Here is a 20889-nt window from a genome sequence, read left to right as displayed (position 1 = left end):
TCTAGGGTCCTTTTCTCTCTGTTTTTACTTTTTTTTAGCCATTTCATACTTGACAAAAGGAAAAAGACCATATTTCCCATCATGCAACAGGTTCTTGTTTGCATCATACAAGGGCTTCCCTATCATTCCCATAAACATTGCCTTGATCTTGAACCTCTTTGACTGTTGGGCAATGTAAGGATCTCCTTCTTTAGGGAGAAGGTAGAATGTCCTTGTTTCTGGGTTTATGAAAAACCACTTCTCATCTATGTGAATGACTTGTTGCATGTCAATGAATGTTGGGTCCCTTTTGCTGGGATGGAGTGCATGTGACTGAGAACCGACTTAAGTCTTGCAATTTTGTGATTATCAGTAAGGGCTGGACGATTTGTGCTTGTGTGTGTTCTAAGTTTGCCTTTCTTTCTTAGCCTATGCAAAGTTGATTTTCAAATGTGAAGGGCTGCAACATAGCCCATTTTAGTGGTTCTCTTGTACAAGGGAATTGATATTAGGAATTCATCACTGAATTCTAGAGGTGATCATTGGGCGGGCTGAGCCGAAGCTAAAAAATTACGCCCATTTCTCGGGCCAGAGTTTTTGTGCCCAAACCCACCAAAATGGTCGGGTCGGGGCGGGCTTTTCGGGCCTAAAAAACAACTAAATATACATAAAAACACATTCACAAACCCGGCCAAAATAAAAATTTGGGTCGGGTCGGGCCCAACCTGATATCGGGTCAAAAAATTCTGCCCAAAATCGGGCCGGACCAACGGGTCGGGCTAACTTTGATCACCTATAGTGAAGTTCCTGGGTTTGGGTTTGCCTGATCATCTATGACATTTCCTTCTTCTATGGCTTTTTTTTTATTACCTAGAACCACCTTGTTGTTGTTGTTGATCTGTGCACATAATGTTTTTTTGCCAAGTTGGATAAAAATCCTCTTGGTAATGAGTCCCCCTCCATGTGCAGCAGAATCTCATCAACTAGTGCCCTTTTTTCTTAAACGTTCATTTCTCTGCTGTTTCTGCCATAATTGTGTGGATGATCATTGTTGTCATCATAACCATTTGCATCATAACCATCTGCATCTGCATTGTTGCCTTACTGTTGATCCCCATTTGATTCATACCACCATGGATATTCATCTTCCTTGTATGCTTCATTCATTGTCTGGTGGTGTGATGTCATAGCTTGTTCTTCATCATACAGTTGATGTAAATAAAAAAATAAAAAAAGTTCTTCGATGAACTCTGCCATGAGTCCCTTATCTTTTTTTCAGGTTGGCTTGTGGTGATGAAGTGGCAGCTGGATTTTTTTTGGACGGTCTTCAACGGAGCCTAATTTCTGTAAATATAGATGCTGCTAGTACTAACACACCAATTAGAAATTAGGGTAATTCTGATTTAAGTGTAGGATGATGTAATTTGTAGGTGGCTGCCTTATTTTTTAAAGCTAAACTTGTGATTTTTGTAAACATTAACTATGGTTCCCCCCCCTAATCCCCATTGAAACAAATACTGAAAATGGCTTGGTTGTTATGAGGTGTCCTCTTTTTATAAGAGGCTTTTGTTTGAATTAAATGAACAATTCCCTCCTTTTAATCTCTCTTAATTACATACCCATACAATTCATTAACCCCCTTAAAAGTTTTGCCTAGGAGTCTGCAATATCTATGTTTGTTGCAACTAAAAAGAATCGGAGGTATTATAATAAATTTTATTTTATTTTAAATGTGAAATACAAAGTAATACCCAATTTTTGGATATTTGGATCGGATATCCGTCATTTGAAATCTTGACATTTGGATTCGATATCCATTATCCGAAATTTTCAGATTAGATATTCAATTTGAAATTAGTATCATAATGGATGTGGATTAGATCTTATAATATTTTTGGTCAGCCCTAGATTGAAAAAAGACGGATGACCGAAGACCTCTTCAACATCGGTTAAATCTAATGAGTAGTTTAGCCTATATGAGTTTCTTTTTATATCTACCAGGTTTAAATTTTTTCCTGAAAATTCTTTGATAGGTGTTCCAATTAAATCAGAAAGAAACATTCTCACCAATCCCATTTTACAATTTAATGGAGTTGCTTATGATGATAGCAGGTGATTATCAGTGTATAACATAATTCCTGATCCACTTTTTAATAGTAACTAAATAATTCAATAAAATCAAATCAAATAAATACAAGTGTAGTTAAAACAATTGATCTACTCTAATCGTGAAAGGTTGCTTCAGCAAAACTTCTGAAGTTGGTTGGCTACAGAAGTTTTCAGCTTGAATTGATTATCTCCAGAGACAAAAGCCTTCATTTATCATAGTAGCAAGGAAGACACCATCATCTCCAAACAAACTTGAACGACCTTCAGCGAACAGGCTGCATGGGAGAATTGGCAACTAGTGACAGATCATCATTAAGCTGTTTCGTGCGCAGGAATCATGTTTAAAATCTTTAACAGGAATGTGAATGTCAAGGCATCATCCTGGAGCTTCTCAAATCTGAATTATAAATTAGCATGTCAGATCATAAAAATCCATACAGGCATCCATAACAAAAAAAAATAAAAATGCAATAAGTATTTAAGAGAATATGTTGTCCTGAGTCTCCCGACACGCTCTACGAGTCTATAGCTCCCTTCGATCCCAAAAATAGGCCATGTTTCCAATTTAGGTTGTCACCAAATGAAAAGAACTTTCTAAATTTAGCTTCATATTTTCTGAATTACCCATAACTTAATTCTTAACTTACAATTCCAGAGCACTATCACATCAATCTGGGGGAGGAAAAAAATTTAATGAATGAGGATAGTTATGGTATTTTAATTCACTTTCATTATAATTTACACACTTAAAAAAACTGCACTCTCAAATTTGCAGTTTAGTCAAGGAAAAGGTTTATCAATGTTCATAGAGTGGTGATAGTATATGAAGCTAACTTGTCAATAAAACAGCATTAATTAACCAACAAAAGTTTATATATAAGGCTGGGAGGCGATCTAGATAAGCCTCCAAGAATGCAATTCCCTTGGCACTAACTCACTTTGCTGAGGCAAACTTTAACAATTAGAGTACATTTGGTAAAACAAAGGGAAAGGGTAAGGGTAAGGAAGAGAAAGGAATTAAAAGTTTAAAATCCCTTACATCTGCTATGTTGTTTGTTTAATACGAAGAGGAAGGAAAAAAATAGCAACAACAAAACCACTACTCCTTCTCAACCCCATCTCCACCTCCACAACTAAACTAGCAGGACCCTAATCATCGGAGCACTGTCTCACTTGCAACGCAGTTTTACCAGACCTCTACCATCCATTTCACTTGGAGCAATACCCCTCGTTCTCTAATTCTCCTTCACTTTCTCTTTATTCTTCTATCTAAGATCTACTTTTACTAAAGTCAAAAAGAGAGGGGGGGGGGGTGTTTCGGTTGATGAGGGTTGATTTTGGGTGGGTTAGGGTGAGTTTCCAAAGGTGGTGGTGGGTTTTTAGTAGATGACGGTTGATTTTTGGTTTTCTAGGCATGGACGCATGGTGATGGGTTTTAGGTTGGGGTTTTGTGGGTGGTGAAAGTGGTGGTGTGGGTTAAGGTGGGGGTTTCGTGAGTGGTGAGAGTGGCGGTGATGGGTTGCTAGTGGAAGGGTTGTGCCGTGGGCGTGGGTTGGTGGTGGTGAGGGTAGTGCTGTCAGTGGTGGCAATGATAGAGGTATGTTGGTGTGGAGGTGGCTAAGGAAAGGGAATTGAAATACCAAAGGGGGCTAGGGAATCAAGCTAGAAGACTTTGGGGGAGTGGAGGGGGTAAAGGGAATGAACAAAATGTCATTAAAAAACCAACAAGGGAATCAACCCTCTTGATTCTCTTTCCCTTTCTTTAATACCTCATAACAAACGCCCCCTTGGAGTAGACCATTCCTAATTTCCTACATATTTAAAGTCATATTATACCATTCCTAATTTCCTACATATTTCGTAACAAAATGACATTTTAAAGTCATATTATACTTTTAGCTCATAGAAATTGACCTAGAAAAAGCAAAGAATATTACCTTCCAGATTTAGCAAAGTGTCCTGCGCCAAATTCACATTTAAACAGCAGTGTGTTGTCATCAGTCTTCAATTCCCTCAGTTTTGCCACAAATTTAGCAGGTTCCGAGTACATCACACGGGGATCTGCCATAGATACAATAAAAATTATATTTGGAAGTCGGGACATGAAAACTCTGCCTGAGAATGAACTACAATGGGATGTCATTCACTGTCGATCACATTTCAACGACAAAGCCTACCAATCCTGGAATAATTAATCTTACAGGAAGTTAGATTTTATCGATGAAGTGATAAATCGTCTGCAAAGGTGAATGGTAAAAGGGAAGTAACAAGGAAGATGCACTTCTAAAAACAGAAAAATAGCATCCTCAGTTTGCTTTGTCTAATGCGCTCTTGCCAAATTAAAGAAACCGTAAAGCTTACAAAGTCAATTGATCAAGGATACTACCATAAGAAGACGGTTTGGGTTTTGTCCATAAAACATACAGAGTATTTATAATGGACTAACCACCACAAGGGGATGAACAACCGGTTCTTAACTTCTTACACATGCTCATGACAAATCATTAAATCTTAGTATTTACCATGTATTCATGTAAGCCTACATGCTCATTACAAATCATAAAATCTTAGTACTTACCATGTAAGCCTACATGCTCATGACAAATCATAAAATCTTAGTACTTACCATGTAAGCCAGCTGTAACCAGTATATGAGGATAGTTTTGCGCTTTAACCTGTTCACATAAGTGGTTTATCAATCAGAATGACAACTCACCAAAATCAATTATAGAGTGCCAATGAATGAAACTATTGAGAAAATAAATTGTGCAACTCACATTATCTACTGGGGAATAAGATTTCATGTAAAAATAGAACTCCTTTTCCCGAGGATCACCCCATTCCTGTCAGAACATATAGCATGCTGCAATTACTTGAAAATTTAATGGTCTATGGAGGACATCAAGTTAGTCCATATCAATCAGGAAGATCAAAATTTTTTATTGTTAATCTGGACAATATGAATTAGCAATATTCTGCATCAGCAGACAACCAATTTTGACCTACAGGCTACAGCCTGCAGGACATTGAATTACGTAGTACATATTTTACAGAGTTGATTCAAGGTCTATTACCATTGACCCACCGACCAGGAGCTAATAGGCTAATCCTAGTATACAGTTTCACGACTAAGAGAAAAATTGCTCACTTGAGTCTTGGCTTCCCCTAAATAGTGGCAGTCCCACCTCTTATTTTAGTTAAGCGGTAATCATAAGTCGTTATTCCAACCCCCCTCCCAAAAAAAAAAGAAAAGGAAAAGGGAATGAAAAGATCAAAAATAAAAACTAGTAAAAAAAAAACAAAAGAAAAAGATATACAAGTAATTGACAATTTTTTTTTTATTCCTATGACATCCTTTTAAAAGGAAGAAATATTCTATGTCTAAATATAGGTGTTTACTTCCCCTTTTATTATCTGAAAAGGGATCGCAAATTCAACGGAGGGAGAGGAAGTAGCATTTGGTAAAATTTGACATTCTGCCCATTATGTTAACCTAGGCTCCAGGAAGCAAAAACATGATACAATTATACATGTATGGGTGTAGGGTCTCCATACACATCATTATCTGCTATTAGGAGAGAGAAGATATAGGATACCTCCCATTCGGCAGTTGTCAGAGGAATCGTTGGATCAAGCATTGTTGTCACAACATCAACAAAAGGTACACCAAGTACAGCAGCCTTAAATAAATCAGGGCGCATATTCAATACGCCACCAATTAGCAATCCTCCAGCACTTCTTCCATGTATGCAGAGCTTTTCTTTTGAACAGTACTTATTTTCTATAAGATACTCAGCACATGCTATGAAATCAGTGAACGTGTTCAGCTTCTTCAATAATTTTCCATTCTCGTACCATTTCCTACCCATTTCTCCACCACCACGTATATGAGCTATTGCAAATATGAAGCCACGGTCCAACAAGGATAACCTTGATGCTTTGAAAGCAGGATCTATGCAAATCTGCCAAGACATATTAAGAACATAAAATAGGATGTATGCATGTCATTCCAGATACTAGAAAATATTAAGAACTATCCACAACAACTCTCCCAGCAGAAGTTTTCAAGATAATATATAAAGGCTCAAAGGTTAAATTTACACTATCTTCCAAGATAACAAACGATGGAAAGAACTAAATGTAATGCGTTATGTCAAAGTATAAGGATAACATAAAGAGAAAACATGTAATTTGTAATGTATCCAAAAGGACATAGGATTTCAAGCAGGTAACTGAAAATGTCTAGTGATTGCAATGCAAAAGACAGTAGTGACTATCATCAAAGGCTCAAAGAAAAACATATGGCTCACCTCATATGATCCATAGCCATATAACAACAACGGATCAGAACCATCAAGCTTCACAAGATCCTTCCTATAAACAACTGATAATGGAATATCAGTACCATCTGACACAGTGGCCCACTTTCTTTCTGCCACATAGTTTGATGAATCAAAACCACCTAATACCTAGAGAACATGTGGATGAATTGGAATAATAAATATTGACTATCTCGTATCAAAAATTGAAACAGAGGAAATTTCATAAGAGGAATTAAAGAAAAGAAACAGAGACACAGAACACAACAAAAAAGGATAAGAACAAGCAAATAAAAATGAGCTTACTGTATCGGTTTTCTTCAAGACACGCTCTCCACTGTCCATGTCATAGTCATATACAGAAGGAGGAGTCCTCAAGGAGCTATATGAAAATCTTAGAACATTGGAAAAAAATTGCGACTCCACAGGATGCACATCGTATACAGGATCAACAAAGTCAACTTTGCGGCCCCCAGAAAGGTTTTCAAGTGGCAACCCTATGGCAGGAAGACGATAGACAACTACCTCAGGGAGACCACCTTCACGCTCAAACACGACAAGGTGGTTCTGAAAAAGCTGGAAGTTTCTAATTTTTACGCTGCAAAAAGCCAACCAACCCCCAACCCTCAGGCTATCAATTACAGAACTTAGATAAGGTAACAACTGTTGTATCCTCCAAAATCAATGAAATGAATAATATATTTTGTTTCTGAAGACACCTAAAAGAATTTTCTTTAAACACAGAGCATTATTTTTAACCATATAAGATCAACATAAACATAAGACAATATGTTCTTCTTTTAGCATTCTCTTGAGCTAGTACGAAAAATAATAATCTATCATAAAATTCAGATTTTTCAGATTCCCAGCTTTACTTTGAAAAAGAGCTATATTAGGATCCACTGATTTATGAATGCAAACAGTAATAAGTCATCACCCTACAAATACAAGACATCTAGATGGTTTGATTTCTCCTTATTATGTATGAAAAAAAATTGTTTCTCAAGGAAGCATTTATAATTAAAATTGACAATTCTAAAAACAATAAAGCATACAAGTATAAAAGCATGCAGCATGATATACATTTGGTCCACCAACCAGGCACCAATGCATAATTACAAGTTGATCCTCTCAAGCCCAACATAGCCACAAAAGTCATGTCTACAATCCAGGTATAAATTGAATACACATTGGTCAAAATAAGTCTTGTAGAATTCTAAACAAAAAAAGAAAGAAAATACTCTAACAAGTCTAGCCTACAACTAGAAGAGTGGTGTAGTCCATTAAAACAAAGAAATCAAGGTCTACGACCAACTAACCAAGCACACAAGATAAATACTAAAAAACCAGAAAAATAAAATAAAGAACACTGAAAGTCTTGCCTTTCCCTATGTGGAAGGAGAACTGTCATTGCAGACAGATTTTCCAGTGGACATGCTAGCAATTCCGAGTTGAAGCACGCATCAGTCCTCCTCCTTATAAAGAAATGGTCACCACGATGACCGACATATGTGGATACACCTTCTGTCCGAGGAGTCAAAACCTTGAGGCCATCTTCAGGTTTTGAAGTGTCCAGGTAGAAGACAAAACTCGTAGTTTTACTTCCAGATGCAACAAACAAAAACTTCTCACTCTCAGAAATATTAATACCAAGACTAAACTTTTCATCTTCCTCATGATAAAGGCAAGAGTCACTTGATTGTTCTGTTCCCAAATTATGCAACCACACCTGTCAATTTTGCATATGGCACAAAAGAGGCTAATCAGAGCAAATTCTATGACAGATTATATTTTGACAAAAACAACACATCAGATGGAAATAGAGAGCTGAATGACCAGTGGGCAGACATCAAACATGCTCCAAAGACGACCAACTTTCGAGCACCAGGACTCCCCTTCGAGTCAGTTGTCATTTTTCTCAGTTAACATGCTCCAAAAGGTGACCAACATTCTAAAATTTCTCCGAATCACCAGTGGGCAAACGATAACCTCATCAAGCTTAGCCAAGATCCATGTGTGTTTTTCATTGTGTAGGCAAAAAGTAATCATACCAACATATCAAAAATTCTAGTATGACTCTTTTATATGTTGAGTATTTATGCATTAGAAAACCACCCCATCCAACATTGTAAAAGAGCAAATAACACCATCTTCAATATGTAAAGCCTTGAGAGTATCATGTTCACAATAAAGAATGGCAACAACTTCTTGTATTGTGCATCACCATTGAAATTGATGTCATCATGGTCGATGACCAATTTTTCATTTACCTAGGAAAACAGTTTTTTCCATTATCACCTAAAGATTTACTCTTGCATGTAAAACCCTTACCCTTAGGTGTAGTTATGGGTTGTCAAACCCCATGGGTTCTCTTTTGCTTATTTGTGGTAGAGCAAGCCATCAATAATTCACAAAATTTCCAAATTTAATCGAACAACAATCACGCGAATACTAAGCTGAAATCAAAATCGAAATCACAGGGGTACCCACAAGTCCACAACTAAACCCAAAGCTCATGTAATTTCAATTGAACAATCAATTTTGGAGATTATTAGGCATTGGAATTTAAAATATAAACAATCAATCTAATACACACCTTATAGTGTACTATTTATTGTATAAATTAGGCTTTGTTCTTAATTTTGCTTTTGGTTTGCTCAAGTTTCATTTAGTGCTTCTTATTAATGAAATTAATCCAAGTATTATTACTTCCTTTAATTCATACTTCCTCTGTTCTAATAATGTTGCAACAAGGATGAAATTACGCATCCCAAAGCACATTTTATATGTTAAATATCTATAATTGTATAAGAGTAATAAATTGTAAAAAGTTGATATTGTGAAAGTATTTTATAAGACGAATCTAACAAGATCCCAAATGACTATATCTTGCTTAACGTATAAATCATATTATATGGTCAAACAAGAGTGATGAATGGTGTAAAAGTCTAATTGTTGCAATAATATTGGAACGGAGGAAATATTATTATTGTTATAATGCTTACTTTTAATAATTTATTTAATTATTATGTGTGGGCAATTTCATAATTTAGGGCATGGTTTAATCCTTAATATAGATTGATGTGTGTTTCGATTTCCAATTTAATTAATTTATAATCTTATTTGTTAGGGTTAATTTTATCATCAATAAACAACTAAAATAGTGTTATTGAATGTGATTAGGTTTACAACAAATACATTCTTAGGTGAATTAGAACCCTAGTCCAAATTAAGGACTTTACATACATGAAAATAGCTAAATGTTCTTGTAGGACTTATATGATGTCATTCTTAAAGTTTTTAGTATGTATGATTCAATGAAAAAGGTATGAATGTATGATTACATCTATTTACAAGTCAAGGAAGCCAATAATTGATCGAAAGATACTCTTGGTACCATTGTAAGAATATTCAACCTATGACTGTTTATTAATTTAATTGAGGGAAAAAGAATAATTTTAGTGCTTTAATCCGCATTAGTGGAATTATCAAGTTCTAAATGTCTTTAATTCTTAATTTAATTTTTAAAATCTCCTTATTTTGATTAGTTTAATTACTCTTAAAAATTGGATTGGTTACTTGCAACTTAATCAATTTAAGTCGGTTTGTCTCTTTGGATTCGACCCTTATATTTGTTAGGTGCACGACACACCTATCAATCGGTCGATCACCAAACAAGCTCACCATAACATGAGAAAGTATTCTTCAATTTAAGTCACTTATCTAATCCCAAGTATCTTAGTTAACAAACTTTATACAGGCTACCCAAGTTCAATTTAAAACTAAAATAAGTTCTATAAGGTATAATAAGTTTGGGTAAGTTTAGACAAAATCAAGTTTATAAAACATACCCTTAGCATCATGCATGATGAAAACATGTACAAATTTTCCAAACCTCTAAAATTAAAGCGTCATTGAAGGCTTGCTATATTTTTTCACATTTACATTCACACAAATCAGATTAATAGAATCATTTATTGGTCCTTTTAACCACTAAGCAAACATTCACATGGATCTTGTTCAGAAGAATCAACCAAACACGGGCTTTTGTCTATTAGGTATATATCACCTTACAAATGGAATTGAATGTCATATTTGAAATTTAAAGGCCTTTACTAAATGAGCGAAAATGGATGGCGGAGAGGGTGTGGTGTTAGAGATTCTTGTACATATGTTGTTTGGATCCAACATACCTATGAAATGCAGAGAATGGAAGGCAAAAATCCAGCTATATACCGCTATCAGTGAAAGTAGCTACGTTTTGGGTTTAAATCAAATTGATTAAACTATTAAACTGGTTGTACATGAATGATATCCAGTATGGATGCATTCATTGTTCTAATATACGATGCACCTCTATTCTCTTCTATAGTAGACAATAAATCACCTTCAGAATCAATTAACCATGACAAGAAAGACCCCAAAGCTCCCATAGTTCACACGAGGACACTTTAAGATGCAAATGGCTGGCATAAATATTAGAAAATAGAAGCAGAAGCATCTGACAAATACTTAAGAAACTAAGCCTAAGTTGAAGTACAATATTGATACCTTGTCTGGTCGAAGGATCTCATCCAACGTGGTGTATAACAAGGCCCCGTTACCTGCCCATTCCACATTACACGTCACACCCACTAGAGGCTTTTCAACAGGTTCTAAAGTCTCAGCATCAATGATATGTATAGTATAAATCTCATCCCCTTTAGTATCTTCAGCATATGCCACCAGCTTATTGTTTGGACTAACCTGGAGAAATCACGGGTCAAAAGCCAAAACTAAGTTTACAAAAGTAGGGATGATTAAGATGGGGCTTACTTTAAAGGCATGAACGCAGTAATAGGCGTGCTGCTTAGCCTTAGCATTTTCATCAAGTATAACATGCTCAGGAGGAGCCTCAGGGCCGGTGGGCATAGTATGAGACACCGACAACGGGGTTCCATCGTCCAAAGCAAGACGCCTGCAGTGGCAGACATACTCCTCCCCTTCCAGGGTCCTTTCATAGTAATAGTAGTTCCCTTTCCGTAGCGGAACAGACATATCATCCTCCTTTATTCGTCCTTTAATCTCTGCATACAACTTTTCTTCGAACTGCTTGGTCCCTAAATAAAACAAATTCATTATACATAATTACTCTTCCCAGGAATCTATGAATTAATCTCCTTTATTGATTTGAGAGATTGATGATAATTTAGAGTTGGAAAGAATAAAAATTACCGGACATGACGAAATCAGTGTAAGAATTTTCAGAGCGAAGATGAGAGAGAATATCGGAATTAGAGCGAGAATCATCCCTGAGCCAATAATAGTCGTCGATTCTAACGTCGCCGAACATCTCAATCTGATGTTTCTCCTTCTTGGCAATCGGCGGCGTTGTCATTCTCTCTCCTGATTCATGCGTCGCCATTGATGAGCTTGAATATTTGAGTTTGGCGTTGACAATTTTAATTCTGGGAAATAAGGATTTGGAGAATGAAAACAATACTTGTAGTTTGGATTCAAATATCTGTGCCCGCATTATTTTAAGGATTAGGAGAAGGGTGGTTCAATTTTATCGTCATTGGTGTATAAATCATAAATTTTAAAATAACAAAATGTAGTTTTTTTTTTTGTAAAAAGCTAAACGTCGCCTTTAAATATCTAACTAACGTCCGTAAAATAAATATATTTTATAAATTTACCCTTATATTTAAAAAAATTTACCCCCCTCAAACATAATTTACCCACCCTCACTCCCTCTTCTCTCTCTAAACCACCACCACCACCTCCTTTTACCACCCACTACTACCACCACCACCTCCTCCTCCTCTTTAAACCACCAACCACCACCTCCTCTTTTAACCACCAACCACTACCTCCTTTAACCTCCAGTTTCTCAATCTACACAGTCGTGGATATGACAAGGGGAAGGCGGTCGCCGGAGACAAGGTTTGTTTTTGTTTTTTTTTATTTTTTATTTTCTGAAATCGGGTTCAAACGCTTTGTTTTTTCGAACAACCTAGGCTCAAACGCCTAGTTCGTTCGAATAACCATATGGTTGTACGAAAAATCTGGGCGGTTGAGATGAAACGCTTAGAAAATACGAACAACTAAAACAATTAAAAAAATAAAAAAAAATCGAAACCCAGGCAAACGCCTAGGATTTTCGAAAACCCTAGGGTGAAACGCAAATACCTAACCATATGCTTTAAGCATGGAAGCACCCCATTGCGTTTAGGCCTGATTCTAAAGCTGTGGCTGACGACATCACCCTTTTTCGAGAAATTGAAATCAACGGATGGCAACCTTCAACTTCCAAAACAGGGAAGACATCATCACTTCAGAAACAACTTACAGTGCACAAATGGCCTTCTGCAGAAAGACCAATTGGGGGAGCGTTGGCAACTAGTCTTCCACTGTCATAGTTGTGTCAGGAGCAGGAATCATATTCAAAATCTTCAACAAAAATGTCAATGTGAATGCATCTTCCTGGAGCTTCTCAAATCTGAGAATAAAAGATGCGTATGGATCAAAATAAATATATAAATAAATAATTTATAGATGTATTGGCATTCATGATTGAGATCAATGGAAAGAAGTATAACAAAACAAATGATACTGTTATACAGCTCCGTGTCTCCATCACTAAATGTACTTAGAATATTCGCACTTGCCTTTTATGGTTTGCCATCGAGGCAGAAGTTACTATTGTTTATAGAGTAGCAGACTAGCAGTGAGTATGTAAAATTGTCAACACGTCAATTGAAAACTGGAAAAAGTCTAGGTTGAACTTAATGGCTGGTCCAGGTGATCTAAACAGGACACAGGAAATCATTCCCCTTTCCATATCACTATATTTGCCAAGGCATTTTGTATCATGATAGACCAATCCAATTTGTGAAAGGGATACATTGTCATTAATTAAAACACCAATTACTCGTATAATTCCGTGGAAGAATATCAAATCTTACATACATACTTTCAAATTAAAGACATAAACAAGAAAAATTAAGGAAGATTACCTTCCTGATTTAGATGAATGCCCTGCCCCAAAATCACATTTAAACAACAGTGTATTATCATCAGTCTTTAACTCCCTCAATTTTGCCACAAATTTAGCAGGTTCCGAATACATCACACGCTGATCTGCCACAGACACAGCATGATTTGAATTTAAGAGTGGGTCCAAAAAAAAAAAATACTACATAAAAAACTGAACTGAACTACAGCAGAGTGCCAACGTCTGTAGATCAAATTTTTGAAGATAAAACCTGCCACACTTGGAAAGATAAACCACTTGTAGCACAGCTGGTGGCTGGTTATAAACAGCAATAATGGAAATGAATTTAAGTGTAATTTGGCAAGCAGAGTAACATCCTAATATCCAAAGTAATGCAATCTGATCCCTAAATTTGTATTTTTTTTTACAAAAATAATGTCTATTAATACCCAACACCACTCCAAAGATAGATGGTAGTGAAAATTTGTGAAGAAAAAGAGATAATTTGGGTAAGCTAGCATTACCAAGGGAATGGAATTGATTTTTCATGCCCATCAACACTATATAGAATATACTACCACTTACTAAACAGCAGTTTGGAAAAAGGACTGACTACAAATTCCATAATCAGAAAGATGCTTCTTTTCCAAGAATGAGAATTTTTGACAAATTGTTATAGATGAATGGTGAAAGGGAAGTTTCAAAGATATTAAACTAATAAGGTTGTCCACTATTGCTACTTCTAAGGCGCTCTTGCCAAAAGAAATAACCAGAAAGCTTCCAAAGGATTGGAACCTCTTCAAGTGATCAAGCATATTGAACACACCGTCAAAGACAATTGCAGTACTTACCATCAATTTTGCCACAAATTATTGATCTCATCCGATAAACTTTTGTATAAAGAACGAATGACTCTAGCGCTAATGAAACTGAAGCGTTTGACAAACCAGAAAATTGCAGTACTTACCATGCAAGCCAGCCGTAACCAGTATATGAGGATAGTTTTGCGCTTTGACCTGTTCACATCAACAATTTATCAATCAAAATGACAGCTCTCTGGAGTCTGGAATCAAATACAGTTTGATTAAAAAGAGTTACTCATAGAATGAAATATCCTAGAACTCACATTATCAACAGGGGAATATGATTTCATGTAGTAATAGAACTCCTTTTCCCGAGGATCACCCCATTCCTGTAACAACGTATACCATGGGGGAAACAAGAATTATGGGGGATGATCGGATAAATACTTGGTACATACTAAAATATTAGATCAAAACAATTAGTATAGATCTAAACAGATGGAATAGCATAATTCTGCAGCAGCTAAACATGTTGGAGGCCCAGCTTTAATTATTAAAATAAATCCTATAATAGTTTTATGTATCACCTAAATATATACATTTATACAAACTTAGGAATTCCTAAACAAAATAGAGGGGATAATGTGACTTAAAGTCTATAACACAATGAATATCGAATTTGAGGCCCTCTTAGATGAGGAGCCCTGAGCTGTTGGTCATTTCGCATGCCCTCATCGACAACCATGCAGCTGATGATCAATGCCTGCTGGCTATGTATCTGCATATCTTATATTCTTATGAAATATACTTCTTATAACTCATAACATCCAAACAACAAAGTTGGTTCAAGGTCCAGTAAATTCTGATCAGGGATCTAGTCCTATCCATCTTACAATTTATACATAATATATAAATTGTAATCAGTTACTAAAATCTAAATCTGTTCTAAACTTCTAATTTCCTTCTCAGCCTCCTCAGAGTAAAAGGAATCAAAAGACAGAAACATAAAAATTGACAACTATAGCATGTAAACAAAAGCTTCAGCATTTTGCAAAATTCCTAATGGATTGAATGATCCAACATAATTGTTATAACCTGTAGCATCCTATGGAACACGGGTGATGCCAGACTTGGTTGTGGAGGGGAGGTTAAAATAGACCCGACCTAAAAAACTATAACAATAAAAGGGTAATAGAAACTTTTACCATGTGTAAACCCACTCCCATAACTACATACAGTAAATTTTACACAGCAAACAAGTCAATGTTATTCCGTTAATACATACGAGTAACTAATTTCTATTGTATTGTCTCTCAGTAAGAAGCAAACTCCATAGGCCATAGTACATGGCTACATGCCAGTATGTACCCGTCAATATATTATTTATTTAACTCTCCTTATTATAGTATTCCGTATTTATGTTAGAAAGGTGGGTCATGAAACTAAATTATTGTGCTCAGGCAGCTTTTTTCTAATAGTCCAGTAGGCACCGTAGGGGGGCTATGGCAATGCTTTGGCCTAGACCATGCAAGTTCTAAGCTTGGAAGGGGGGGGGGGGGGGGGAAGGGGGCAGTAAAATGTAGAATATGTCGTTTGCATACTTCCATTCTACCCTCTATGATAGTATGATAGACAGTAGATGTGTGTGCTAGTGTCATATTCAGCTGAGCAAGTCATAGTATCTCCATAGACAGTAATTCACCATCAAAAGAGAGTGCATTTGTTAACTCCCACTCTGCAGTCGTCAGAGGAATTGTTGGATCAAGCATTGTTGACACAACATCAACAAATGGTACATCAAGTACAGCAGCCTTAAATAAATCAGGTCGCATATTCAAGACGCCACCAATTAGCAATCCTCCGGCACTTCCTCCGTGTATGCACAGCTTTTCCTTTGAGCAGTAATTATTCTCTATAAGATACTCAGCACATGCAATGAAATCAGTGAAAGTGTTCAGCTTCTTCAATAATTTTCCATTCTCATACCATTTCCTCCCCATTTCTCCACCACCACGAATATGACCTATGGCAAAAACAAAGCCGCGGTCCAACAAAGATAACCTTGATGCCTTAAAAGTAGGATTTATGCATATCTGCCAACATATATATAGCATGTTTAACAAGCATAAAAAAAATTGAAGCTCCAAACATAAAAGTGGAGTTGTGTTAGTTTGTCACTGTCAGACATATATAAGTGTATTCAGCACAAATCCACAAACTCACAAATAAACTCTCACGGTAGGATGGTAGGTCTATTTTATTTTCATTATATGATGGCTCAAAAGTTTTACTACTTACTTTCAAAAATATACGTGATAACAATATAATACAAAAGGTTATGTCTCAGCTAAATAAATCTTTGTAACTGAAGTGTTCCCGAAAAAATTATCAAAGCAATACATCACCTCATATGATCCATAGCCATATAGCAACAATGGATTTGAACCATCAAGCTTTACAAGATCCTTCCGATAGACAACCGATAATGGAATATGAGTACCATCTGATGCAGTGGCCCACTTTCTTTGTGTCACGTATTTTGATGCATCAAAACCACCTAATACCTGAAAGGCAAGTGATTGACTTGGAAAGAAAATTAAAATAAAAACCATTACAAATTGAACAAGAAAATAAACATTAAACTTACTGTGTCAATTTCCTTCAAGACACGCTCTCCACTGTCCATGTCATAGTCATACACAGAAGGTGGGGTCCTCAAGGAGCTGTATGAGAACCTCAAAACATTGGAAGAAAATTGCGACTCCAGATGGTGCACATCATATGCAGGATCAACAAAGTCAACATTGAGGCCCCCAAATAGGTTTTCAAGCGGCTGATCTATGGCAGGAAGGCGATAGACAACTACTTTCAGGAGACCACCTTCACTCTCATAAACAACAAGATGGTTCTGAAAAAGCTGGAAGTCACTAATCTTTACACTGCACAAAAGTGAACCAACCAGAAAGCTTAGGCAAACAAAATGAACTGGAGGGAGACATATTATTAGTGGTACATGTACCCGATGGTATCAATACAATGATCTAATAAATGATAACTCATGTCCTTCGTTTATTTCCATAATATCCAAGAGCAAAATTATCTATAAACATAAAAGCACTATAATTAACCATAAAAGAACAGTACAAGCATCAAATCGACAAATCCCCCACCCCCTCTCAAGTCTCTGTCACTGAAGGTATCTCAGTTTTAAAAGCCTTATAGAAACAGCTGAAACTGTTTTGTGCTTCACTAATTGCAAACTACAAATCGACAACACTCAAGAAAAAGCAAAGCTTGGTGGTTTAATCTTTCCCATGTATGAGGAAAATTGTTCCAAAGGAAGCAATTACATTGACATTTACAGGTTGCAGCATACAGCTTTTGTAGAAAAGATTACAAGTGATAAGGTCCACCAGCAAAGCGTCAATGTATAATCACAAGTTAATCCTCCTCAGTTTAATAATGTAACCAAATAAGTCATACCTACAAATCTACAATCCATGTATATATTAAAAGCAAAACAAAATAAATACGACTAATAGAGTAGTCCTTACCTAAAAAAAGAAAAGAAGAACATGCTCCAAACTACAACTAGAAGAGTAGTCAGCACAAATCCAACATAACCAATAATATCATGCCTACAACCAATCACACAAGACCTAGATACAAAATAAAAAAAGTTAGAAACAAAAAATCTTGCCTTTCCCTGTGTGGGAGCAGCACTGTCATTGCAGATAGATTTCCTATTGGACAAGCTAGCAGTTCTGAATTGAAGCAAACATCATTCCTCCTCCCAATAAAGAAATGCTCGCCGCGATGACTGGCATATGTAGATACACCTTGCGTGCAAGGAGTCAAAACATTGAGGCCTTCTTCTGGTTTTGAAGTGTCCAGATAGAAGATGAACCTTGTGGTTTTACTTTCAGATGCTACAAACACATAACACTCACTCTCAGAAATATTTGGATAAAGTGAAAACTTTTCATCCTTCTCATGGTAAAGGCAAGAGTCACTTGATTGGTCAGTTCTCAACTTATGTAACCACACCTGTCAGTTTAGTATGACAATCATACAAAGGAGGCTTATCAGAATTACTTTGACAATAATTTTTTGGACTAAATTAAAATGACAGATGGCAATTATAGAGAACTGTATGAGCAATAGCAAAACAACAAGACTTAACAGCCCTGAATAAAGATCAGAGCATATAAAGACCCCAAACAAAAATAAAAAAAAGCTAGCAACATAGCTATTACGATAGATTCTACTTTCTTTTCCCCAACAGACCAGCAAAAGTACCAAACTCACCTTAATAAAAGCATTGCTCCAAAAATTTTTATGCATTGGTTTTCCTAATCCAAGTGTCCTAGTTAAGCATCAAGCACAATAGAAAGGCTTGCATGTTGCATCAATATATTCACTCACACAACTCCAATGAGTAGCATAATTGGTCTTTCTCCGAAAAATAGACATTCAAACAGGTCTAGGGAGATATTGACCCAACACAATTGTTGTAGATTAAGAATTTTAAATGAAAGTAAACCTTTAATAATTGATAGGATAAGCATAGCTGATACCACTTTGAGAAAACGTGCATCTTTTTTTGTAATTTGATTTGCTTTTTACTGAATTGGGCAGAGCACACTTACCAGATTGTAGTACGGATACATTAAATGTTCTCAAATGATATCTAAAGAAATTCTCTTTCATGATAGAAAAATGACTATTTCCAAGAAGCAGTTGTCAAAAAAAAAAAAAAAAAAAAAACACCACAATCCCATACATGGATAAAGATGCTAATGGCATGCATAACCTGCTAGACATAGAAGCAGAAGTCGCTCTGACAAATACTTGAAACACTTGAAGGAAATGCAAACAAAAAAAATTGATACCTTGTCAGGTCGAAGGGTCTCATCCATTGTAATGTACAACAAGGCTCCATCACCTGCCCATTCAAAATCACAGGTCACACCTGCCAGAGGCTTTTCAATGGGTTCAAGAGTCTCAGCATCAATGATGTGAATTGTATAGATCTCATCTCCTTTAGTATCTTCCGCATATGCAATCAGCTTATTGTTAGGACTTACCTGGAGAAATAGGAACCACCCCCAAAAAATGAGGTCAGAAACCAAAACTAATAGTGGTGAGGAGTAAGAAGCAATCTTACCTTAAAAGCATCAATGCAGTAGTATGCATACTTCTTAGCCTTAACATTCTCATCCAATAGAACATGTTCAGGAGGAGCATCAAGACCAGTTGGCATTGTATCATGCACAGACAATTGGACGACTCCATTGTCAATAGCAGCGCGTCTACAGTGTTGCACATACTCCTTCCCTTCTAGTGTCCTTTCATAGTAGTAGTAGTTACCTTTCCGTAAAGGTACAGACATATCATCCTCCTTTATTCGTCCTCTAATCTCGGCAAACAGTTTTTGTTCAAATTGCTTGGTCCCTAAACAAACATATGATGAGTTTCACCATTACAAACTGGGACTGCACACTTGACACTAAGATAGTGTGTTGAGCACTAAGCAATGAGTCACGAAGTACAGCACGACAATTATTCAGAGGAAAAACATTTAAACTTTTAAATCAAAGTTGGTCTATTCGCTTCTTCTCTACTCTCCACAGTCCACAGTGACTAGTGAGGGATTCAAATATTAGTATTCCACGGAAGGTACGTCAGTAAAACCACGGAACCATTTTAAGTAAAACTGCAAAAAATCACTCGTGTTTCCAGATAATTGGATTATTGCAAAACTCAAAATAAATCATACAAAGACTCACATTGTATCATCAGAATTAGATACATAAATTACTCATAAAGATTGAAAAATAAGTTGAATTACCGGACATGATGAGGTGGGAGTAGGAATTTTCAGCGCGAAGATGAGAGAGAATTTGAGGATTAGAGCGAGAATCATCCCTGAGCCAATAATAGTTGTCCACTCTGATGTCGCCAAACATCTCCATCTCATGTTTCTCTTTCTTTGCAACCGGTGCCACCATCATCTTCTTTCCTGCTTCCTGAATATCACTACTTTGATTCCTTTTTCAAACTAGAGTTGCAGTTCGTTGTTATAGCAGTTCAAGTAGTGTCAAGAGTTGGAACTCTAGTCAATGCTTATGAATGTTTCAGGAATGAAACCACGACTAGTTAGTTGGTTTTGGGAGACAAATCAAGCTTCGGATTCCGTGGCAAATTCAATACACCACTTTGATACCGAGATTTTCGATGATACTCCGAATATTATTTGTCCTAATCCGAATTCGAATCAAACAAAAACCATGCAAAAAATAAAAAAAATTAAATATTTAAAGCTGAATTTTCAAAAGTTCATGAGAAAAACGTCTGGAATTTTCGTTCTCCCTTGAGATTTCGAAAATTCTAGGCGTTTTCTGAAAATCCCAGTAGTTTAGCCTCCATACAAACTTTTTTTTAAAAAAATACGCCTTTCAATCCAGGCCATGACCTTTGTTGGGAGGAGAGAATGTTAGATTAGGTTAGAACGTCAAAGAATTGAATACACGTAAGGGTATATTCGTCCATTCTTATTAAAATACGAGCGTCGTTTAACTTTAACAACTCCACCATGTTTTAATTATCCATTACTTGGTACTATTTAGCGCAGTAAGAGTGAATAAGTCTCTTAATGAGTGGAAATTATATGACAATCTTATGCAGCTATACTAAAATATCA

At 36.2% G+C, this 20889-nt stretch overlaps 2 protein-coding genes across 3 annotated transcripts; both read right to left on the bottom strand.

Annotated features, from left to right (window-relative positions):
• Positions 1-1987: 1987 nt before the first annotated feature.
• LOC110716329 (protease 2-like) lies at positions 1988-12699 on the bottom strand. Of its 2 annotated transcripts, XM_021894949.1 has the most exons (12): positions 12579-12699; positions 11622-11854; positions 11223-11506; positions 10959-11153; positions 7790-8136; positions 6714-7005; positions 6399-6557; positions 5685-6050; positions 4866-4931; positions 4715-4763; positions 4026-4149; positions 1988-2485 (listed from the first exon to the last, which is right to left on the bottom strand). In XM_021894949.1, the coding sequence occupies exons 1-12, from the start codon at positions 12584-12586 to the stop codon at positions 2401-2403; spliced, it is 2208 nt and encodes a 735-aa protein (XP_021750641.1). In that variant the 5' UTR covers positions 12587-12699; the 3' UTR covers positions 1988-2400. The 2 variants fall into 2 exon arrangements, with proteins under 2 accessions (XP_021750641.1, XP_021750640.1); XM_021894948.1 differs by lacking the exon at positions 12579-12699 and having other exon boundaries at positions 11622-11977.
• Positions 12700-12759: 60 nt separating this feature from the next.
• Positions 12760-20725, bottom strand: LOC110716331 (protease 2-like). The gene is made up of 12 exons (XM_021894950.1): positions 20038-20725; positions 19354-19640; positions 19079-19273; positions 17887-18233; positions 16834-17125; positions 16592-16750; positions 15915-16279; position 15799; positions 14510-14575; positions 14351-14399; positions 13406-13529; positions 12760-12888 (listed from the first exon to the last, which is right to left on the bottom strand). The coding sequence occupies exons 1-12, from the start codon at positions 20198-20200 to the stop codon at positions 12789-12791; spliced, it is 2148 nt and encodes a 715-aa protein (XP_021750642.1). The 5' UTR covers positions 20201-20725; the 3' UTR covers positions 12760-12788.
• Positions 20726-20889: the final 164 nt, after the last annotated feature.

Source organism: Chenopodium quinoa, unplaced genomic scaffold (assembly GCF_001683475.1).
Source record: "Chenopodium quinoa cultivar QQ74 unplaced genomic scaffold, ASM168347v1, whole genome shotgun sequence".
NCBI classification, from domain to species: Eukaryota; Viridiplantae; Streptophyta; class Magnoliopsida; order Caryophyllales; family Amaranthaceae; genus Chenopodium; species Chenopodium quinoa.
Note: the sequence above shows the minus strand (reverse complement) of the source record. Positions and strands in the feature narration are given on the sequence as shown.